The following is a 14329-nucleotide window of genomic DNA, read 5'->3' as shown; positions in this document are numbered from 1 at the left end:
CACCCTGCTGTGCCGCCGAGCCCGCCCCTTTCTGCTCTCGGGCCCGCCCTGCGACCAATCACGAGGCGGGAACGCCGCCGCCTCGCAGCGCTATTGGCGAAGAACGCTTCCGCGTGACGCGTGATAGAGGGGGTTTCCGCTTCATCAGGTTTGCATGAGAGGCGGAGGGGGAGGGGGAAGGGCGGGGAGGTCAGAACGGCGCGGTTGGCGGAGCGCTGCTCGTCGAGAGCGCGGATTGGCTACACAGAGCGCGAAGGCGGAGGGGGGCGGGACCGCAGGGGCTGCGCAGGGGATGATTGGGCGGCGGACGTGTGTTGCTGGCCGCCCATTGGCGGCGGGGCAGCCCTCAGCCGAGGGGGCAGCCGCGGCAGCGCGCGGAGCCGGCGGGGCGCGGGCCGTTAACGGTCGCCGGTGGCGAGGGCAGCGCGGCRGCGTCCTGGGGTGGGGTCCCTGGGCGCTGGCTGGGGGGCTGCGGGGGGTGTGGCGGGTCCCCGGGCCCCCCTCTGCTCACAAATACAGCTGCGCGAGTGGGGTGCGCTGGCGCCTGGGAGTTCCGGCGCCGGCTGGAACAGGGCGGGCAGCTGAGTTGCGGGTGACCCGAAGCTCGGGCGTTGGGATGCGGGAGATGCTCGTGATGCCGGTGTCTTGATTGGCGGGGCACCCTGTTCTCCGTCCCCACGGCGGGGCGGGGTGGAGCCCCTCAGCGGGAAGGTTGGCTCCGCAGAGGCCCCGCTGTTTCTCGCGGTGCGAGTCCTCGGCAGAGCTGCAGGCTGGGCTGAGCTGAGCTGAGCTGAGCTGAGCTGAGCTGAGCTGACAGAGGAGCCCCGCCGCGTTCAGCAGGCCTTGGAGGTGGTGTGAGAGACCCCCGCTCCGCGAATCTGCAGCCCTCCAAGCACAGCAGCTGTGCAAAGAAGAGAAGGAGGCTTGAGGACTTCACCACAGCATAGTTTGCAGTCAAAAACGTCTMCAAGTTAAAAAACTTTTGACTGAATGAACTTAATTAGCCTCCAGTGCTTCCTGGGGAAGATCGTAACRGTCGTTACTGCAATGCTGTACAAAATGCTATTTCCCCAGTATATAGGTTTGCCATCTGCTTCCTAAACTCATGGCATAGCTTTACATGATGCCTCATGAATTACTCAGTGGTAGAGTTACCTGGAGAACTTTTAATGAATATTAAACTTGGTATTACTTCAATACCTAGTTTTGAAGTATTTTTACTCTCAAGAAATGTAATGCTACTGGATATTTAATCTAATACAAGCCAGATGTAGCTCCTTTTTAACTGACCTACTTTTGAATGTTACTGTCATCCAAATGCTGTTCTATTTTATCTACTTAACATCAGTTTTTTATGTGTATAGTGAGCTCGTCTTAAATAACGAATGAGAGAATGAACTTCAGAATAGAAAAGAGTTGCTCAACAGGAAGGTTATGTTTAAATGCTCTACTCGCACACGAAGCATTTGCAGATGACAACATTTATTTTTAAACGTCTTTTTTTAAAGCACATCATACTTTAAAATACTGGTGAAATAATAATTATTAATAATAATTATTAATTTAATTTAATTTARTTATTTAATAATAATTATTTCAATTTAAAAACACCAGGGGCTATACTAATGTTGCCATACAAATGAACACTTTGCTATTTTATTAGCATCCTTAATATTTCTATTTTTTACATACTTAAGTCTTTAGCTAAAATAAGGGCTGTTTCAGTTAATCCCCATGGGTCTCCAGAATGTAACAGAGATGCAGAACAAGCGGTTGTGGTGCAGCCTTGGACCAGGGCTAGAGAGCCTACTTTGCAGATGAAGTATGGTGCTACCACTATTTTCGAGGCATGACACAGACTTTTGTTACTGGCAGTTAAGTGCAGATGAAAACAACACAGTCTGAATGTCAGTAACCAGGGTTTTGTTGGTTTGCCTAAGGAAAGTATGTGTTTGCATGTATTGTGGAGTCAGTGTTCCTATTAATCATTTAATTTAATCACTGAAGAGTAGAATTCCACTTTAAAGTCATACTTAATTTATAAAGAATAAATATTACTGAAAAGATACTAAGATTTATGTATTACATTTCCTTTGTTTTGTGGAAGGGCGCACAATAAAACACAGTTATACTCTGCTAATCCTCAAGGTGGCTATCTATACAAAGCTGCATTTTCCTCCATTTGTAGAGTTGCCTTTTATGCTGCTTCAAAAGGCATTAGTATGTCTGCTATAAATCGTTTTATCCCAAATTTCGTGACTTTTACATTTTGAGTGTAAATAAATTACATCTGGAACTTGACATACAAATATTAGCCTAAGTATAGCATTATCATGTTCAAGAAGAAATGTTAGCAGGCAGGTTATAAGAGTAAAATRCAAAAATATTAGCTAGGAATGACTGCATGTGCTACACCTAGTAACCCAAAAACAAATATTTTAAAAATACTTCTCCATGTTATTATGTATTTAACCCTCCGTTATTTCAGCATACACCATTTAGAAAATCTGCCATTCTATCAACAGAATAGTGCTTGTGAAATTTAACTTGAGTTAATATGCTATTGACCCGTTGGGTTTGCATTGCGGCACTGTGTCACTGACAGACCACAGATGAAAGAAAGGCCAAGGCTGTTGTTTATGCTAAAGCTCCTTCATACTCCTGTAGAAGTATAAAGGAATTGTAAAGTGATAACAGGGCTTTGGCAGTGTAAAATGGGTCTGTTATCTTTCTTTCATGTTGAAAACCCTGTCTATAACATCAATACAAAGAGGTGTTTGCCATTAAACTGCAAATTATTTTTTTTTAGACCACACGCTTGATAAAAGAAACATCTTTTTAATAATGGAAGTACGGTAAACAAATTCCACTTTCAAATGACACAACACTACAATTAAACATTATGTAGATAACATGGAACAGAGTTTTGTGTTGTGCCAGGATGGTGGAATGATGTTCATTTATCACAACATCATCCCAAAAGTGCAGAGTATTCATGGACAGSTGAATTTTTCTGCTACTTCAAATAYGGAAATAGCTATTTATCCAGCTGCATTAAAAAAGAGAAGAAAAGTTCTTGTAGAAGCATCAAAGACAGCACTCTAGTACTTTCTAAATATTAGTTATGTGATAAAAGAGGACTTGGATAAATATGTTAGGTATTTCTGCTTCCCCTTATTTTTCTTCATCATCCAATAAATGATGAGATAAAAAAAATAAGTATTAGTTACATAGTTTGTGGCCTCAGAGGAAAAATCAGCACAGACTCTATCAGGTCACTTGAAGCTATATTTATCAGGGCAGAAGCTTAAGAGTATTTTGTAAAAGACATACTGCAACCACAACTGAGACATGATATTCTATAACTAGCATAAGGAACACTTCAGTATCTTCTGTCTTTCACCATGATAAGAACTTGCTACATCCATTACAATGGTAAAAATCTGTCAGTATACTGCAGTTTGTGTGTAGCACTGCTTTCTCTCATAATTTTTCAAGATGATACGAGCTTTGTATGGTTAAATGTCTATAATTAAATATCGTGTTTATTTGGGTTTATGTAATCTGTCTGATTGGTAAAATGTTAATTGCCCAAGTCAGATTAATGTTATTGTAGGCCCCAGAGAAAAAAAAAAAAAAAAAAAAAAAAAAAAAAAAAAAAGTTATTAGGAAGCAGAATTATCTATCTGAACAATTTTTTGAACATTGCTGTGGATTTTTCATCAGGGTATAAATCAAATATAGAGTATAACTGAACTGAAAATCAAATATAAATCAAGACAGGATATTTTACATTATTGATGCTGTCTGTTCTGGCCCTTTAACCAATCAAAAGCATATACATGATCTTTTGATATAGGCATCCTTACATAACATCACAAGATTAGCTCATGTGGTGGTTGATTACCAAGTGTTAGAGATAAATTTTCAGGTTACTCTTCCTAAAACAGACTTTTCTAAAGCGAGTACTTCCATCCTAAATTGGTAAGGAGGACCTAGCAGAACTCCTGTGGCCACCATTTTTGTGCACTGCAATGTTAGGGTTTCAACCTTGACKAGCTCCAGTGTTACAGCAGAATACTCTTTCCATATCCCTCAGTGAATGCATTTTAGTACTGTGCATTTTTTATGTGTACCAGATAAAGCCAGGGCTTTCCATCGGTGGAAGTGACAGAACATGCTTTTCCATTAAAATTTACCATAGTTTTCTGAGTAGACAGAAATGAATTGACAGTGTAAGAGCACTTCTTCATCCCTCAGAATGTTACGCTGCCTTTGTTAAAATTCTCCTTTTCTACTATTTAATCCTTTACACATGCTGCATTTGACTGTTGAAAATGAAACTGAGGCTATAAAGAGAAAGATATTCGTTCTGCATTTTGCTAGCAAGCATCGCTGTATGTTGTTGACTTTTTTGAATGTGCTAATCCAGTAGACATTTAGAATAGTGAAACRCTGCCAGACTAACAACAGTTGGTCCCAGTGAAGGGCCAGGGGGCTGTGTGGACCAAACCTGGGCACATGAGAGGAGGCGGAGGGGCAGCAGCCTCATAAACCCGCTATGGGGTGACCCAGCATGGGATGACTCTTGGCAATAAGTTTAACAATAGTCCCGCGGGTGTTTCCTACAGCCTGCTCAGGAACCGGCCGTAGCTGTAACAGCTGGTTCTACTGAGGCAGGCAGAATTCTTGCAGGGCACCTTTGATCTGCAAATTAAATTTATATCTGTCAGTCGTAGTCGTAATAAGAGATTTCTCATTTTTTACTCATTCRGGTTAATTTAACTAGGAATTACTTCTAAAATAGTTGACCACAAAGGTTCTGCTTAACGTACTGAAAATATACTTTCCTCTTTCCTTCAGCTGTATCAAGAGCAGGACAATAGCACTAAGCATCACAAAATAATATATTGCTTTTTGGCTACACATAAATCAGCAAATTCAAAATAAAAGGCTTGGATACATCTGTGAACTGTCAGCATGAGTGAAATCCCCCTTGGTATTTGTTCACAATTGTAACCAAAAACATAAATCTAACTTTAAAGGAATGAGACTTGAGCCAGAAACTCATGCCTTGTCTATACATAAAAGGGTTGGCTAGTATAGCTACACCTTAGAGCTGTGTTGGCAAACACAGATTTGTGGAGACACATCTTACACTAGCAGAAGAATTCTTTTCTGGTATAACTTAAAGCCGTTTCCTGACTGGAACATGCTATTCTGGCTAGGGGRCTCTGCCAGTACGACGGCATCGACATAAGCGGGGCTTGCCAGTATGGCTGTGGCCACAGAGAAGTGGTTTTTCATCGTTCTGACTGCTATTTTGGCAAAACTTCTACATTTACACCGAGTCCAAGTTAAAATTGGCATTGTTTTATGCTGAATAAAACAGAAGAGAGACATTGCCAGTTTATGGCCCCAATTTTACATTAGTTGAAATAGTTTGTTTTAAAGGAATGTGTGGGGCAGGATCCATGTGGTCCTTTGGATGTTTTCCTCTCACATTTGTGCTGCATTAAAATCTCTTGTTTTTTCAGTGAGTGAGCTTTGGCAACCGAGAAACTTACATTGCTTTAAAAGATAATGTCCGTATTATTTACTCCAGAAATAACTATCTTGATACTTTAAGCAGTTTTCCAAAGTAAAGTCAACTGCAAACCGAAGCCTCTGGGCATTGGACATGTGGATTAACATGTCATTTTTCTGCACTTTGTCTTCAGTTCAATAAAGGAGTTAAGCCTGGGATTAATTTTAGGCACACACATAAGTCCATTTCAAGTTTAGTAGTCATGTCGGATATAATAATGCTCCTTTCTGAACTTTAATTAAGCAGATATTTTAAATTAATCATATGCTTAAGCACAGCGTAGAATCAGGATTTCTGTCAAAAATGTAAATTTATATAGAATGAGGCTACTTATTGTGGTACTATCTGCATTTTTTTTTCCTGAACTGCATGGTAAGTCTGTCTTTTAAAGATGTCCTACCAGGTCTATTTTTGCACAGAAATACKTTTACATATTTAGTTCTTTTCTTTCCTCATCTCTCCTTTGCTAATTTTATTATTTTGGTTTCCGACATTCATGTGGAGCAGTTTTCATCGATTCTGTAACTGCTGTTGAGCGCTCTCCTCTGCCGCGTTTTGRGTTCGCACATGTATTACTGACGCTCGCTCGCTGCATTGCTGACACCAGGCCGTATCTTGCTTGCAGACGGAACAAGAACTGTTCACGGCACATTGGAAATTTCGTGCGTAACCAGTCACTGCTGAAACAGCGAGCCAATTGGATGAGGAAGTCTGATTTAATCAAGACTTCTTCCTTCCTTTTTGTAAAACGGTATGCGCCTCTTACAAGAAAACACAGGGGTATTTTTCTGCATTTTGAAAATGAAAAGCAAGCCTTCCGTGAACTGATATAGACTATAAATGCGCCACAACTAAAATCTCTTCCCAAGTTCCCAGGTGAGCATTTTGCATACTGCAGTTTCTGATGTTACTTATAACTCAGTAAAGTGGTTGGAATGGCATTTATCCTGAAAAAGAACAGGCTGAATATTTCTCCAAAATATAACTGTATAATTTGTTGCAGTTTTCTTTGTATTGTTCTGGATATTTTTAAAGTGTAGAAATGAACAGTACCTTAGTTAAAACAGCTTACAATGACTTTTAGATGTGAAAATGAAACAAAATTTTGATATGAGGTATAGACACTTTTCAGAAGCAAATGCCCAACGGCTTGTATGTCATACCACTCACTTCTGCATCCTTCTACTTACAATCATGTTGTATTTCTGTGGTAAATTATGTTTTTAAGCAGTATTTATACATAGATAAATTATGTATATTATCTATAATATAAATTATATATATCCAATTTTATATCTACAAATGAATAAGACATTTATAAAGATATGTATCTTGACATAAATATAATTTTGCTTATGTAGTTGTACCAACTCACAACCTACAGAAAAGTTATTTAAATTATTTGGCCATTTTCGGATGCCTTATTTAATCTGGTATAATTGAGATAATCTTCATTTATCATTTAAAGAAAAGGTATTTTCAAGTTTATATCCATAGGATAAACTGTCATGATTATTAAAAGGTCTGAGCAGCTGGAAATTAACTGTCCATTCTTAACATCCAAAGAGCAGGTGTTAAGGAAGGCTAGAAGAACAGGGAGAACTTCCACATCCTGGGAGACCTAGTACAAAGTCCAAATATAAGGGCTCCATGAGGCTCCTTCTAAGGAGCAGGGGGACTCGTATGTGTTGCTTGTCCAAGCCCCGCAAAGGAAAAGATGTTTGTTACAGGAAAGTAATTTGCACTTCCATTTTGCTGCAGGGAAAAGCCTATTTACTTAATAATCTCTCCTCCAGCATTATCTTTACATATGTGCAAAGAAGACTAGAACATTTAAAGGTTACTTTATGTTACTTGATTTTTCTCCCCTGTTGTCTGACTTGTGAGCAGTTTCTCTGTCGTGCTAACTAACTGAACACAGCACTCTAGCAAAGTTTTTAAGGTGCTCTTAAAACTTTTTCAAATGCTAGTATATCATAATCATGTTATAAATAGTTACTTTTAAAAAATCCACTCCAGGGAGACAAAAATGTGGCAAAAAGGCTAATCCAATCTATGGGCCATATTGTATTATGCATTTTATGAACATGTGGTAAAATAGCAGTCCTAACATAAGACAGACATACCAATCTGTTRCACACCCAGTATATGGGTGAAAAAAGACAAGTAAAGGGAGAATGCTTCTGCATAATAATTAGAAAACTCGGTTTTCCTTCTACCTAGCCATTGTGAGATTCAGTTATTTTGTTCTCACAGATCAGAGACAAGTCTCTGGAGGGAAAATGAAACAGAAACATGACAAAAGTATTATTTCAGAGTCCACCTTGTTTTGCCCTACAGGCCAACATAGTGGTTAGGAACAGATGCCAAATTCTGGAGTCTTAAGAAGAGCAAATTCTAGTAATACAAGAGAATCAGACTACTAGTCATACAAATTAGCTGCAAGATTTGAGTTCATCCATACTACTACTTCAAGGTTAAAGGCAAAATACAAGGAGCAAGTATTTGTCACCACTGAAGTTTCTGACAAAAATCTCACTGATCAAAATGGAGTCAGAGTTCTCCATCTAATCTTATTTGCATAACTTCTTATTATGGTTTCCACATTTTATTTTAATCTGACAATGAGATTTCAAACACTTTCAGTGGCAATAATACTACTTCTTTACTAATAGCTATGTGTGTATTTCTATTTATTACTCTCATTTTTATTAAATAAACTATAGATGACTTGAAATTTGTTCACAGAGATCAATGAGTAAGTCTGTAAAAAGCAAAATTACCAGACTGGATCGTCTCAAGGCCTGCTATTAAGAAATGTCATACTTACTGTATTCTTTCAGTGATAGCTTTGCAATGGACCAGGACCCACACTATACAGCAGAAAGAGAGCTGTTGGAAGCTGTAAGCAGGATTACTCCATTCTCTGCCACAACTCCATCTGATGAAGAACAAAATCAACCCAGAGCTGAAGTTTCATGTCAAGTGAGCAAAGAAAACCCAGGAAAAGATAACCTTCAAGGTTGATGCTATCCTTTCATTCCATGTTACATGTATCTATTGGTGCTATTGTCCTTTTACATAAAAACTTTTGCTTTGTTTATTGCAGCAATACTCCAGATTTATACTGCTATTCCTCCACTGAACATAAGCCTTGATTAAACCTGTAATAATAATATAGTRATAGTAAAACTGGTGCATATCCTCCTATACATAAATGTCGAGTTTTCCTTTACAATCCTTGCTCCTAAAATGTGCTACAGATTTAGTTCACACACCAGGGACCAAAACAGTGGCCATCAGATGGTCTGTCTTGTGAATGTGCTTTCTGTACATCACAAAATCTGAATTTCTTGGCAGTATTAGCAAAGGCACCAAGAACTGGATTGTAACTAAACTCAGGCAGTGGTCTATAACATCCCTTCGGAAGAAGCTACACTGAACTTTTACTATGCCTAAAACTGCTCTCATCTGTTATTAAGAAAAAATGTTAAATATAATCCATAATAYATACATTTTTTTCAAGAACCGCCCCCCTGCAAAGCTGTCCTAAACAGCACATGACTGATAAGAAATAGATGCTTTGCAGAGATTCAGCCAAACCCCAATGCGGACACCAAAGGAATTTTATGAGGCACTTACAGCTCTATTTCTGTATCAAGCAGTTATCTTCCCATTCATTTATGATCATTCACTTCCATTGTCTGAATGTCACACACGTTGCAGACAATGACTTCAGCTGGSTGCACTGACAGATACATCATTTCAGGAAATGGAGGCTGATGTGCCCACTGAAATACAAATATTCCATTCATATTACCCGCTTTGCTATCCTAGATGCCACCTGACGAAACCTGTTGTCACTAGATTTCAAAGACAGAGAAAACAGCCTTGTGAAAAGCTACACTAAATTCTCCTATATGCAAACTCTTCAATCTCTTGTCCTCCATTTACACACACACCCACATATATATACTCATATATATATGTATGTATATATACATGTGAGTGTGCATCTGTGTGTGTGTGCATAGAGAGAGGTATATAATAAGTATCTCTGTGGTGTCAGCTCCACTATAAAAGAAAAAGAGGAAGTGAGATTTCCCCCTTTGGCTCTGCTGCTTATCTGAGTTTCTCCTTTAGGGTTAGGATATGCACATTTTCTCATCTTTCACCTGTTACTGCACAGCTCCAATCAGGAAAGGATTTGAATATGTGTCTGAGTTTGCAGTTGTATTATATTATCTCCTCCTCTTAGCAACATAGAAGCCTGCAGAAATGTCTAATTCAGAAGACTGCCTGAGTCAGGGTTTCCTAGGGCTACTTCTGGGATGGTGAAGCTTACATCTTGTTCAGGCTGTGCCTGAGGTTACAACCTAGACACGTGAAACTTCTTGTCAGTATTTTTTCCTACTTCAGGCAATTGCCATCATGTAGGTAGGTTTATATTCTGCAGCCAATTTAGTCTCTTTCAAATTTCAGAGCACTATAGTCTTCTCAGTTAGAAAATCTGAAGCTGTCCTCATTAGCAGTGGAATGACTTCTCAGTTTTCAGGTATTGCTGTCATAGCATTAGAAATTCTAGGCCTTACTTTCACAATAAATATGTAAGAGTTTTCTTTCCAGATGCAAAGCTTACAATCTGAAATATTAAATATATTGTTTTCAGATTCCAGTGCATTGCTGAGTTCCAATTCTTCAATGACCACTAAAGAGCTTCAGGAATATTGGAGAAATGAAAAACGCCAGTGCAGACAAGTCAATCTCCTTTTTGAAATCCCATCAACCAGAATTGTAGAGCACCACTTATCTAAATACGTGGTAAGCAAAAATGGGTATGTAAGAAGATCGTTAATTTTTACTCACTTTACAAGGGTCTGCACAGCATGGCTCACTAGATGAAAGTCTCACCAAAGGCTGGGTTTTGCAAGCCTTGATCATAAGGAGTAGAACCTATTCTCAGAGTAAGATACTGTTCATATGGGCATTACTGATATAATCTTTCCGTGAAAAAACATTGCAGCGATAGAAAAGTGATATCAAGTAAAATAGCAGTTTGAGTATCCTTAACACCCAGAGGCTTGTCAACACTAAGCAAATTCACGCAGGTATAAAAGCAGCAACGTAGTTACACTGGTTCTAAGCTAGGCTGGTATAACAGGCAGGTTGTATTTGTATAATTTCCATATCAAAGTTGTGCGTTAGCACAAATGCAAAATGCTTTGATGTAGACAAAGTCTAAGACTCATCCTCCAGCTCGATCTCCTTTGGGATGGTTCCTTGTCCCTACCTAGAGCTGCACTGGATGTCACATTTCTATCAGATTTTTTATGCTGAAACATAATCATGAGGGACAGGAAGAACAGAATAGKTTGGATTCTTATATATTTCCTCACAGTACTGAGACTTGGGTTTTGTTTGATTTTGCTCATGGACTTCTGGTGGACTCATCTAGAGAAAGTTACCCTGTGTCTCTTTGCTTCTGTACTCCTTTTGGTGAAATTCAGATAGGGATGTTTTCCTCCTTTGCAAAGCCTTTGAGAACCTTAGATGAAAAATACTGAGAATTATACTGGCATTGCTCATACTGGGYGCCTAAACTCAGTAGGATTTAAGGCAAGTAAACATTTCATAAACTGTCCTAACATCTTGTTGCATGCTATACACAGCTAATTAGATGTTGCCATTCTTACATGCACTGAATAGTTGTTGAATAAATAAAGTTTTTTTCAGTAAAACTGTATGAGGGCAAGGGTATTACTTGTAGCGTACAGTAGTTAAACTTTGTCACAAGTTAAATGCCTAGGCAAAAAGCTTTACATTACAACAAAATTATGCTGATCTGAATATTAATTTGATGAAATGGTATTTCTTCTCCTTCTCTTGAACATTCCACAAATAAAAATATTTACTTAGCTGTCCTTCATAAAATGGTAGCTTAGAAAATTTCTCTTGTATTTTTGGATATGCACTAGGAATATATACACTTTTCAGCAGAGAGCAGGGCAAAGTATAGGAAAATGTCATAGTGCATACAAATAAAAAGCAATCAGTGAAGTCAGCTCAAATATACATATCTCTAAAGGAGATGGTTTGTGAAGATTAAAACTAAGAATTTCTCTTAAGGGAAAAAAAAAAAGAAGAAGAAGAAGAAGAAGAAAACCAGAAAGATACCCGTGCTAGTATTAGTTTACATGTTCCAATACCAGCAAACAAAGCAGGTGACATAAGTAAGCCAGTTCCTGTTTAATTCACTGGGAACACAGTGAAGCTGACTGAACATCATCATCATGCAAAGGACATCAAGGTCAATAGCCCATGTCCTTAGCTGGTGTACGATGACACAGCTAAGATGACCTCAGTGAGGTTTCACTGGTTTACATACGTTAAGGTTTTGACCTGGCAAAGAGATTTCCTCCACATTACTGTTCTTGGATCAGGACTAAAAGGGAATCTATTTGTACAACACATAACACTCAATTTTATTTTGTAATTATTTTTCTAACATCACATTTATTAAAGTCATTTCCTTTCTGAGGCCAGTGAAGAGCTGAGAACTTACTCTTGAATACTGTTAAAGTGGGAGAGTGTTGCTGCTAACTGTTAGTGAAGGATTTTRGACAGAAAACACATATTTTCTTCAGAAATGTCACTTTATTTTGCGTTAATTACATGCCAAGTAAGCTTGAGTAACAGGACAATGATTTAGAGGGGAATAAGTCTTTGGAGTGATTCCATCTGATTTTTGCTTACATTGACCATTCCTGCCAATTATTCCCTCTTCTKTCACCCCCAAGTCCTGAGAATTGTCTGATAAAAACAGCATTTCTGAGTATTATAACTAATGTAAAATACACTACACTCAATATTAAATCTGGGAAATCTATTCTCTTCACTRAAGATGATTGATTGCAGCAGCCATGGCTGTTACAAACCTAGTGCAGTTACAGAAATACTCTGCAAGGGATTTTGTGTGCTTCAGTCTTTGCTAGCTCACCAGTCTAGCACCTTGCAGGACAGAATCAGTTGGTGCTTTGCTTATCTACAAACTTATTTATATATGCCAAGGTAAAGTCTGGTGATAACAGTCCAAAACAGGAGGAGGTAGGAATTAAATATTTGGTGGATACAGTTCTCAAAGGTCTCCCCTGTGCTGAGAATGCACCATACTCCTAACCAGCGATTAATGCAGCAGCACCACTACAAGCCATAGCAGTATACAAGATTACTCATGCAAGATTGGTGCAGGAAGGTTTCAGCAGTAGAATATGAAAGCATGAAGTCTTTTTGAAGCAGTAACAAATTCCAGCTGYTCTGAGGCTGGAACGGTCATTCTAATGCTTCTTTTTCTGTTTTGTTGCGTTAGATGTATAAAATCATCATTCTKCAAACAGGAAGTTTTGACCACAACAAATCTGTAATTGAACGGCGCTATTCAGATTTTGAGAAACTGCATAGAAATCTTCTGGAGGACTTCAGTGAAGAAATGGAAGATGTGAGCTTCCCTAAAAAAAATCTGACCAGGAACTTCACAGAAGAAATAATCAATGAGAGGAAATTAGCCTTTAAGGACTATCTGAGACTTCTGTATTCTATGAAATATATCCGAAGATCAAAAAAATTTATTGACTTTTTAACAAGGCCAGAGCTTAAGGAAGCATATGGTTGCCTGCGGGGTGGCCAGTACACCAAAGCTTTGGAAATTCTGTTAGACGTCATCGGTCTGCAGGAAAGGCTAACGAGAGGCAACCCTGTCTCGGTTGTCCCAACTCTGTGTGCTATCGTGGTGTGCCACAAGGACCTGGAAAACCCAGCAAGTGCCTTTGAATACGGAGAGAAGGCTCTGCTGCGCCTTCGGGTACACACCAGTCACAGGTATTACATTCCGCTGTTAGAAACAATGATCACTCTGGCATACGAACTTGGCAAGGATTTTCTGTCTTTGCAACAGAAACTGGAAGAATGGAAAGCAAAAAAACATCCAATAAAGACTTTTACCCTGAAAGAACTTGCAGTTCGGGAGTATGTACAGTGAACACAAGGAAGGATTTGGATTTCATTAAAGAGTAAAGCCATCAGCTCCTCATCCTGAACACAAACTCCTGACAGAGTAGGAACTGGAAATCACCTGTTTGGATAACATAACTTTGTGCTTAGCAAAATTTAAATAAAATATCTTTCATGTTCAAAACGGACACTAATGTTTATGTTGGACAATATTGTACTTGCTCTATAGATAGAAGAAACACCTAAGCTTATCAAAACTTTTGGAAAGAAAATTGTAACAAAAAATTCTTCATAATTTGCTTATTTTGATAGTATATTGAACATAGCTGATTTCATGTGTATCTTCAGAACAGAAAAATATAATGAATAAAATACTTTCTGCAGAATCACAGGCATTGCTTGCTTATGTGGAAATTACTTCCTTTCAAGAAAAGAAATATCAGTCCACGCAATCTAAAGGATGCATCTTCAGAAACAGTGTAATTTTTACTCCTCCAACTGAAGCACTGTCAAGGAGCACTGCTGGTTCTGAGGATGATGGGACAGTTCCTATTCCCCCTGAAGTCAACTGGTCTGAGGGGATGGTTTTAGGGGAAGGTTTACAGTCAACTTCAGYAGGAGCAAGAAATACAAGCGATGATGATTCCATTAGAGACGAGGGAATATKCTTCATTTCCTTTTTGTAAATGATACAGTTTAATGACTTGTATTGAAGCCACATTCTTGTTTGATTTT

General features: G+C 38.9%; 1 protein-coding gene across 1 annotated transcript; it reads left to right on the top strand.

Annotated features, from left to right (window-relative positions):
* The first annotated feature begins 6336 nt into the window (after positions 1 to 6336).
* On the top strand, positions 6337 to 13917 carry SNX20 (sorting nexin 20). The gene is made up of 4 exons (XM_085303873.1): positions 6337 to 6463; positions 8431 to 8609; positions 10257 to 10408; positions 12954 to 13917. Exons 2-4 carry the CDS (start codon positions 8444 to 8446, stop codon positions 13620 to 13622), a joined length of 987 nt encoding a protein of 328 aa, XP_085159999.1. The 5' UTR covers positions 6337 to 6463; positions 8431 to 8443; the 3' UTR covers positions 13623 to 13917.
* The last annotated feature ends 412 nt before the right edge of the window (positions 13918 to 14329 follow it).

The sequence above is a fragment of the Rhea americana genome, unplaced genomic scaffold (assembly GCF_003343005.1).
Source record: "Rhea americana isolate MKP2758 unplaced genomic scaffold, rheAme1 scaffold_20, whole genome shotgun sequence".
Classification (NCBI taxonomy): domain Eukaryota; kingdom Metazoa; phylum Chordata; class Aves; order Rheiformes; family Rheidae; genus Rhea; species Rhea americana.
This window is presented reverse-complemented; position numbering and strand designations above follow the sequence as displayed.